This window comes from Rhagoletis zephyria, unplaced genomic scaffold (assembly GCF_001687245.7).
Source record: "Rhagoletis zephyria isolate East Lansing unplaced genomic scaffold, Rhagoletis_zephyria_1.1 Rzeph_scaffold_15491, whole genome shotgun sequence".
Taxonomy (NCBI): domain Eukaryota; kingdom Metazoa; phylum Arthropoda; class Insecta; order Diptera; family Tephritidae; genus Rhagoletis; species Rhagoletis zephyria.
The window spans coordinates 2,405-12,945 of record NW_016172558.1 but is presented as its reverse complement, the minus strand read 5'-3'; the positions used below and the strand labels follow the sequence as shown (position 1 = coordinate 12,945).

General features: G+C 34.2%; 1 protein-coding gene across 2 annotated transcripts; it reads left to right on the top strand.

The window, feature by feature from the left end:
• Positions 1-483: 483 nt before the first annotated feature.
• Positions 484-9,714, top strand: LOC108379050 (S-adenosylmethionine synthase). Of its 2 annotated transcripts, none has more exons than XM_017635368.1 (6): positions 484-558; positions 2,738-2,860; positions 5,716-5,828; positions 7,082-7,225; positions 7,325-7,860; positions 9,006-9,714. In XM_017635368.1, exons 1-6 carry the CDS (start codon positions 486-488, stop codon positions 9,109-9,111), a joined length of 1,095 nt encoding a protein of 364 aa, XP_017490857.1. In that variant the 5' UTR covers positions 484-485; the 3' UTR covers positions 9,112-9,714. The 2 variants fall into 2 exon arrangements, with proteins under 2 accessions (XP_017490857.1, XP_017490858.1); XM_017635369.1 differs by lacking the exon at positions 5,716-5,828 and adding an exon at positions 3,030-3,142.
• Positions 9,715-10,541: the final 827 nt, after the last annotated feature.

Here is a 10,541-nt window from a genome sequence, read left to right as displayed (position 1 = left end):
CCAAAACTGGTCAAAATATCGCACTCCTATTATTTTGTGGACAACTGCACATATAGGGCATAGAAAAATGTGTTACCGGAAATTGTGAAAACGCCGAAATTCTTAAAATGTTTTATCCCACAGCTAGACGATTGTCAACAAAACAAACTTTCTCATTTCATTTGCTATTGGGGTGGGCTTGTTTTTAGGTAGATACTTTGAAATTATTTTATGTATATATTGTCTACATTAAGCAGCTGATGAGTATCTCTAGGTCAATCTATCTTTCCTTAAGCTAGTTTATTAGTTTTTGTTAGTGTCTATAAACACACTATACATATATGTATTTTAAGTATATATGTATATGCATTTGCACACATAAATACATACATACATACATATGTATGTAGTATGTAAATTTAAAAATCACCTACAGAATACCTACACAGTATATGTACCTATAATTTCACTATTTTCATTGCTCTTATTTTCTATTTTTAGATAAAATGTGTGATCAAATCAGTGACGCTATTTTGGATGCACACTTGAAGCAGGATCCCAACGCCAAAGTAGCATGCGGTAATGATTTGAAATATTTTTAAAAATTTGTATAAGTTATTATTGTATTTTAATTGGTTGAAGCGAAATAGCGCAATATTTTTTTTTTCTAGTAGACGAACACAAATAGTTTAGCTGCTACTGGTGAGCACATTCAAGTCTCTTTTTTTGATGCTGTTGTTTGAACTATTAGTGAATTGAAATTAATTATTTGCAATACACAATGAACTGAACTAAATAAATCAAATTAGTATGGGGCCTCCCTTGAGGTACCACCTTTCCGATAAAAAAAGAATAATGGAAAATGACATACCTGATTCAAAATTATCCGGTTACATACATACGTAAGAAACAAACAAATATTTCGATGAATTAATAACCTTCTCCTTTTTTTTGCAGTCGGTTAAATATGTAAACAAAAGTTTCTTTAAATTTTCGTTATTAAAATGAAGGTTAGTCTCAAATATTTTGTCTAAGCGCACCATTAAGAAAGATGTAAGGCTTTTATTTCCAATTTCTAATCTTTCGTTGTTTTTTCAAACGAATTGAAATATATTCGTGTATGTATGCAGCTAAACCAGAAAGGCAGCATCCTCAACTCTTACAGAGACTGAGGTCTTCCTCGCGATACGCGCAAACACAGTCAGAGAAGAAATCAGGAAGGGAGAAAAAAATCAAAGCTTTTGCAACACTGTCTAAACTTGGTTTCTCAGTAAACCGATGAAATTAAATATTGATAAAAGGTTATAAAACAATCACAAACACATTACCTTTCGCTAGATTAATGTTTTCTATACCAAGATTATCCTAAAATATTAAAAAAATATAGTTCAATAATACACATAAACTTGGTTAGAAGCCCAATATATATACACGAGATGTAGTACTTTGTTATAAATCTGCTGGTGTAATTATTTTTCCTGCACACAAAAATTTGAAAAAAAAAAAGTTTTGAGAATTGCCTTCCAGTGCGCGCCGCTAAATTGTTTATTCAATTGTTAATTTATTTATTCCAGAGATATTAGAACTTGCTTAGGGTGTAAGGAAATACCAAGTGTGCAATACAGAAAATTGAGCCCGTCGAGTGTAAGTAAGTGTGCACAAACTACCTGTCATACAGAGTTCCATATTGAGCAAAACGTTTAAAATGTACAGCTTAAGCTTTTGTAAGCCACACCGCTCTAGATAAGTCCTCTAAGTTTATACTTTCAAATCAATCCCTTTAGCCCGCCTAAAATCAGAATATTTTATTTTACGCATTCGAGTATTTACACTATGTTTACTTTCCAAGATATCTGATATTGCTATATATAGTAAACAAATAAACTAGTCACAAAATCCAACTGTGTGGTGGTCGAGTAACAGCTGCTATCCACATTCGAACATTAAAATGAATGACAGACTCGTGTGAGGCCTCAAGAGATTAGGCATTGGGGGTTGGTTATTGCTGCAACGCCATCATTAGAATCATTTCCACNACTTTAAAGCTCACTTTATATTTAAAGGTTGGATTAAAAGTAAAGCTATGTCTAAAGTTAAGCATTTCTATTATCGGTTTATGACGTATGTATCTTTCTTGGTTGTAAACCAATTTCAAACTGATAACAAAATGCTCTACTTTAGGCACAATCACAAATTTTAATGCAACCTTTAAATATAAAGTGAACTTTAAAGTTACAGGCTACTTGAGAAAACGGCCCTAAGAGTGTTTATATGGTGTCGCGAACATTCACGCGTGCGCAAAGTTTTCTGGCGGCAAAGCGAAAATAAACAAGTACAAGTTAAATCTTTATCATTTGCTTTTTACGCATTGTTTAAACTTAGGTGACGCTAAAATTAATTTTTGTTCGCTGTGACTTGTTTGTATGTATGTATGTATATGTGTAAAATGATCTTCTCGAAATCAAACATAGCTTAAAAGTTTAGAGCGGAGCAGAAAGAGCATAAACGTGGTACTTTTTTACGGCAGCGTTTGTAATTCCACTACGCGACGCCAACATATCTTGTAAATATTTACAAATGTGAATGTGAAACCATTTTTAAAACTACTTGCGTATCTATAAATGTACTGACTTTATTTATTACTACATATGTATGTACATACATATGTATGTATTTACACCAGTATAGCAACAAATACACTTGCTTCCCAGCTTACTGATTTTATGAGTTTAATGTATTTCCATTTAATTTTTTGCAGAAACCGTTGCCAAGACAGGCATGATCTTACTATGCGGCGAAATTACATCGCAAGCTGTGATTGATTATCAAAAGGTTGTGCGCGACACAATCAAACACATTGGCTACGACGACTCATCGAAAGGTGAGTTAATAGTTTCTAAATTTTGGAAGGGTTGAACGAAATTTTCTTGCCATAGTAAAAAAAAAAAAATTTAATTCCCACGCCAAAAAAAAAATGGTTAAGACTCTTAGACCAAAAACAGTAAATAAATATTGAAAAAAAAATTCTATTAATTCCACAACTTCTCAAGGTTTCGATTGGAAAACATGTAATTTACTTGTTGCGCTCGAGCAACAGTCGCCCGATATTGCCAATGGTGTTCACGTCGATCGTGAAGAAGAAGATTTAGGCGCTGGTGATCAGGTATTGGAAATTAACCAATAAATAATCCTAAAAACGGAATTTGTTTTGTTGTTGTTTAACTGGCTGGCCTATCATACATACTGTTCATTACAAGAAATGACAATAAGAAGAAAGAGAGAAAGATATTGCGTAGAAAATAATTTCATGAAGGGCAAAAAATAATGCATGTCTATATCGAAAATTTTTATTACAAAAGTTAAGAGCATAATATACAAAAAAAAATATATATATACATATATATTGCTGGCAGCGCGGATCTAGCTGCGCAAAGTGTCCATCAAGTACACCAAGTCCGTTCATCTTATTTTATGGGCCTATATATTAAAAAACAAAAATCTAAATATAAGAGCACGTTTCCAACTCGGGGGTTTAACACCGAAAATTGCATGGAAGCGCCTTGCTTTCATCTGGGTTAATGTTGTGTTGTCCAATTCGCTGGGGAAATTCCTTACATACATACCACATTATTATTAGGGTTATTCATCTAAACGCGTAAATGCCTCTTAACCATGTAAACCTAGTAAATTTTATTTTGTATCGAAAATCTGCTTATTTACGAGGTTTACGCGGCTACGAGGCATTTACGCTTTTCCATGAATACCCATATTAATTTTATTTCCATACATATATCTTTGTAAAATATCACAGTCATCAATGCAAGAGGTACTAAATGATAAATTTAAAACTTTATAAGAAAAGCAAAATACTCTGTGACCTGTATTGAGGCTCTTGCTGATTATCTATGTTTTTTATAATATTTTCTAAAAAAATGCCAATTAGTGCCGATTGCATTGATATTAATGATGAACATATAGGCAAATTGAGCTATTAGGCGTTGATTTCAGTAACAATAAAATAAATATCAATATATATATATTTTTTACTTTTAATAACAACGCAAATGTAATTATAGGCCACCATATATTACCAGACTCTACCCACAAACCCGCACTCAACTGACGCCTCTGTCTCTGTGGACAGACCCTATAGAGGCTGCACGCTTCTTGGATCTCCCGTTAGTTGAGCTTGACGACAACGACTGAGAGACTAGCCGATCTAGGCGGGGTTGCTGTAACCGCTACAACAACAACAACAGACTCTCCTAATAGCAATAACTGAGATCTTTTGAAAATTTACTTTTCTTCTTTTAGCAATTTTGGTGTAATATAACGAAAATAATCTAAATTTACCAAATAACAGTTCAACATATTACAATTATTTATTATTACTATTTTTCTAGTAGTACAGACTAAGACTTATGTAGGTCTTTTAATAGTACTTAATCCATTATATAACATGTCTTTATTGACGAAAAACTGAAAAAGGTGGTAATTAATTAAATACCACACGCTTCCAATCCAACCACAATACACGTCCGGAATCAACTCAGGTCTAGTTGTCAGTCGCAGATGTCTGTACGCGTCATCAAATACTCGTCTACCGCGGGTTTGACTTGATCAATGTTTTTTGCTGTTATAACAGCATAAAATAATCTCAAAAAGTGACAGTCCCTGGGCGTAGACCCAACTGTAGTGGGAATGATCAGCCGATTTGTAACCATTAAGTTCAACAAGTTGGCCGCTTTCCTCGATTGTGGCTACTATAATATGAATATGAGCCAAAGGGAAACATTTTTCCAAAGATCTATTGCTAAGGAATTTCTGTGTAGTTTTAGGAATTTTGTTTAGTATTTCTAAACTATTCATTAAGCTTTTATTAACTCCACTATTAACTAAAAAAAAAAATACCAAAAATAAAAACAAAATGGCAAAAGTTGATTTTTATTTAGAGGTTAATTTGGAGAAACCTTCGATTAAAACCGGTTCTGAAAGAATAAAAAAAGATTCTTGCACTTTTGATTTGTAAATTGTTCCTTTTTAGAGCAATGAAATCAATGATAGTGCAATTCCAAAACAAAAATTAATTTTCTTTGAGATTCTGGAGACTTTTTTAATAAAACGTCTAGCCTTGACTTTGCAATTTTTTTCTATAGTCCCTACTTTGTTGAATTCCCATTTACTATTTAACTACATATTAACTAATCATAATTGTGACTTGAGCTGCGATTGTAACAAAAGTTTAGTAAAAAAATTTATTTAATGTTGAAATTCAACAATATTTTCACACAAAAGGCTCGACAAACGAATGTTTCGTTTAAGAAATTGCCATCGAATGCTATGTATTTTTTTTGCTTAAAATCCACATTTGCATTCATTTATATAAAGCATAGCGATTATCTGCTGGCGTGGGAGTGGCAGATAAAGAATGCTACGTTGGCAATACACATTAAAGAAAAAATTTTGTAATACATATGTATATACATATGTATATGTATGTAATTAATTTTATTTAAAAAAAATTCTTGTGCTATTAAATTAATGGAAATTGTTATAAAGTTGCCTCCAACGATCGTGCTTATGTTCTGAAATCTTCGTCTAATTTATAGCATACTCAATGAAAGAAAAAAAATCATCAATCATACTTACAATTATTTCTATTTTGTATGCATTTCTCTCTTTTCTTTTCAAAACCAAAAAAAAAACCCTAAATTTTATACGAAATAAAAATCCCAGGCTTTGACTATAAAACGTGCAACGTTTTGTTAGCATTGGACCAACAATCGCCGGAAATCGCTGCTGGAGTGCATATAAATCGTGCCGATGAAGAAATCGGTGCCGGAGATCAGGTGTGAACGTGTTAACGAATAATTTTTCAATGCTGTTGCTTAAATTTTTTTTTACGTTTTTTTTTCTATTGTATTTTAACAAAAAAGTAGCAATTGAACTTGATTTTTCTACATGTAAATTTTNAAATAAAAATCCCAGGCTTTGACTATAAAACGTGCAACGTTTTGTTAGCATTGGACCAACAATCGCCGGAAATCGCTGCTGGAGTGCATATAAATCGTGCCGATGAAGAAATCGGTGCCGGAGATCAGGTGTGAACGTGTTAACGAATAATTTTTCAATGCTGTTGCTTAAATTTTTTTTTACGTTTTTTTTCTATTGTATTTTAACAAAAAAGTAGCAATCGAACTTGATTTTTCTACATGTAAATTTGCATACGTATTTTTTGCTAAAAAATGCAACAAAATTGTAGTGCATAGTCATTTTATGCAGCAGATGCACAACCATACACACACACACACACACACAAATTCATACATATGTACAAATAGTACGTAATTTTGTATGAATGAAATATGCTTTTTTGTTCATAGCGGGGTTGGTTGTTTGGCTGTAAAAACTTTTTTTTTTCAAATGAAAATAACTTTAAACAAATTTTTAAGCTGTTCTTAGAATCTTACAGCGAACAACTGGCCTCCTTTACTATTTTTATACACTTACATGTACACGCTTCGGGAATATTTACATAGTTTAGCATTGGTGCACGGACACGGTGATTGCATTTAATTTTGTAAAGTCGTAAATTTCGCAAACCATTTAGCATTTTGTTGAACATTTTTGATTTGATATTAGATTTTCTACGTATTTGGTCAAAATTTAGCGAACATTTTCGAATCTCTGACTTCTTGTAAAGCCTCATATAGCTCATTATGTCACTAAAACCATTGNGCATTTTGTTGAACATTTTTGATTTGATATTAGATTTTCTACGTATTTGGCCAAAATTTAGCGAACATTTTCGAATCTCTGACTTCTTGTAAAGCCTCATATAGCTCATTATGTGACTAAAACCATTATATGCTTTGTTGTTGTTGCTTGCTTACTAACAAATGAGTTTATTTATTGAATGCTTCGCTTTTTAATTGTTTTTCACGCTCTTTGCGCTTCTTTTGCATGTTTATACATAAGTACATTGTACANTTGAATGCTTCGCTTTTTAATTGTTTTTCACGCTCTTTGCGCTTCTTTTGCATGTTTATACATAAGTATGTACATATGTATGTAAAATTTTACTAATGTTTAATGTTTGCAGGGCATCATGTTTGGTTACGCCACCGATGAGACCGAAGAATGCATGCCATTGACTGTTGTTTTGGCACACAAATTAAATCAGAAATTGGCAGAACTTCGTCGCTCAGGCGAATTCAGTTGGGCGCGTCCCGATTCAAAGACACAGGTGCGTATATTCTCTAGACTCTACAAATGTGCATGCCTGTATTTAAAAATTGGTATCACATTGTAATTTTAATCTAATTTTTACCTATTTGTTCGGCAGGTCACTTGCGAGTACCTTTTCAATCAGGGCGCAGCTGTGCCAAAACGCGTACACACCATTGTCGTTTCCATGCAGCATTCGGAAAAGATTAGCTTGGAGGACTTGCGCAAGGAGGTCATGAATAAGGTCATCAAAGAAGTCATTCCAGCCAAATATTTCGATGCCAACACAATTGTGCATATAAATCCATGTGGATTGTTCGTCATTGGCGGTCCAATGGGTGATGCAGGTTTGACCGGGCGTAAAATTATCGTCGATACTTATGGCGGTTGGGGCGCCCATGGGGGTGGCGCATTTTCGGGCAAAGACTTTACTAAAGTAGACAGATCGGCCGCATATGCTGCGCGCTGGGTTGCCAAATCGCTGGTGAAGGCGGGACTTTGTAGGCGTTGCTTGGTGCAGGTCTCATATGCCATCGGCCTGGCCGAACCACTTTCCATTACAGTCTTCGATTATGGCACCTCACATAAGACACAAAAAGAATTGCTTGACATTGTTAAGCGTAATTTCGATTTGCGGCCGGGCATGATTGTCAAGTGAGTTTAGATTGTAGTGAAATGTGTACATACGCATAAGCATAATAATATATTTTTGAATTAATATTTTCGCTTTTTCTCCCAACAGAGACTTGAAACTGAGACAGCCAATCTACCAGNTATGCTTTGTTGTTGTTGCTTGCTTACTAACAAATGAGTTTATTTATTGAATGCTTCGCTTTTTAATTGTTTTTCACGCTCTTTGCGCTTCTTTTGCATGTTTATACATAAGTATGTACATATGTATGTAAAATTTTACTAATGTTTAATGTTTGCAGGGCATCATGTTTGGTTACGCCACCGATGAGACCGAAGAATGCATGCCATTGACTGTTGTTTTGGCACACAAATTAAATCAGAAATTGGCAGAACTTCGACGCTCAGGCGAATTCAGTTGGGCGCGTCCCGATTCAAAGACACAGGTGCGTATATTCTCTAGACTCTACAAATGTACATGCCTGCATTTAAAAATTGGTATCACATTGTAATTTTAATCTAATTTTTACCTATTTGTTCGGCAGGTCACTTGCGAGTACCTTTTCAATCAGGGCGCTGCTGTGCCAAAGCGCGTACACACCATTGTCGTTTCCATGCAGCATTCGGAAAAGATTAGCTTGGAGGACTTGCGCAAGGAGGTCATGAATAAGGTCATCAAAGAAGTCATTCCAGCCAAATATTTCGATGCCAACACAATTGTGCATATAAATCCATGTGGATTGTTCGTCATTGGCGGTCCAATGGGTGATGCAGGTTTGACCGGGCGTAAAATTATCGTCGATACTTATGGCGGTTGGGGCGCCCATGGGGGTGGCGCATTTTCGGGCAAAGACTTTACTAAAGTAGACAGATCGGCCGCATATGCTGCGCGCTGGGTTGCCAAATCGCTGGTGAAGGCGGGACTTTGTAGGCGTTGCTTGGTGCAGGTCTCATATGCCATCGGCCTGGCCGAACCACTTTCCATTACAGTCTTCGATTATGGCACCTCACATAAGACACAAAAAGAATTGCTTGACATTGTTAAGCGTAATTTCGATTTGCGGCCGGGCATGATTGTCAAGTGAGTTTAGATTGTAGTGAAATGTGTACATACGCATAAGCATAATAATATATTTTTGAATTAATATTTTCGCTTTTTCTCCCAACAGAGACTTGAAACTGAGACAGCCAATCTACCAGCGCACAAGTACTTATGGACACTTTGGACGTGACGGTTTCACGTGGGAACAAGCGAAGCCGCTGCAGATCAATTGACTAGAACCGGGTGCAGATCAGCTAACACAGCCACCGTTTGCTGTGTAAAGTGTAAAGTTGCGTAATTCTTAGTTGTTAATTTAATTATTTTCTGATGTGCAAACGCAAAAGGGAATGATTGCAAAGTAATTACAATAAGAGGATAACGAAAAAGCAACCTAGAAAAAAGGAGAATGAAAATCACGCAAGCAAAGTGATTTTGGTACAGTTTTCGTTCCTCTCATTACCAATAGTTATAATTTAGTTTTAGTTGTTTAAAAGTAACAAAAAATATGAAACAAAATATTCCCATGCTCCCATTATTATGTTCTCTTCAAACGTGTCAACTGTTTTATTGTAATTTGTCCATCAAAATTGGTACTTGATTGATGTTAGAAAATTGTTCATTTGAATTTGTGTGATACAATACGTGGCGCGTCTGTGAGAAGTATTCAATAACATAAAAATATGTAGTATATGTCATGCCCCTTTGTAATTTGTACTCGTACCCACAAAATAATTGTTCAAAATCTTTGAAAAAATTAAGAAATGAAAAATATGCAAAATTATAAATATTCAAATGCAATAATATAACGCTAGTTATTTTTAAACGGAATCAAAGGATCTATCAAATATATCTTTATTTATTCAAATTTAATAGTCTTAATAAAGCTTCAACGTATTAATTATCAACAAAATTATATTGGGCCGTATACATAAAAACAAAGCAATTGCTTTTACTTAAAATTTCATACCCCTCACTTAAATTTATTTGAACAAATTGAGTAAAAGGTCTGAAATTTTAAGAAAAAGCTTTTGCCATTGTCTTTGTATACTAAGTGTAACTTCCCAAAATTCAAACATTAAAGCAAGAACCTAAAAGAATAGTATAAAATAAGATAACATTATGACAAGTAACCCCCAAAGAGTTATAAACGCTCAATCATTATAATTAGTACGATACAGAGATGCATAAAGCAAATAGTAATTTACATAAAAATCAATGAAACAATAAAATTGCGCACGATAGTGTATGAAAAAACAAACATTATTATTTTGATTTTTTATCGTTATTCTTACTCTAGGTCTAGGATGAGCTGTGTGTAATTTTTTATACATATCGCTTAATCGCGCATGATATGAGGGTTTCAGAGCGGCTTAGTTCCTGTCCGGCTTCTTTAAAAGATTTTAATAGCTCAAGACAAGATTCCATGATTTTCAATTCCCCTGTTCAGATAAACTCCAGAGTGATAATGAAGCACAGATATTTAAAATTTTAATGTGATTTATTTGAATGCAATCGAAATCAGTAGAGAGCGATTTGGTAAACAATGTTTTTCGATTTGTTCTCCGGCGCAAAAACAAACAACGAAGACGGTTTGCCAACACGCGGACAGGCAACGTACAGCTGACCGTGCGAAAAACAGGGAAATTCGAGATTAATCCCACAG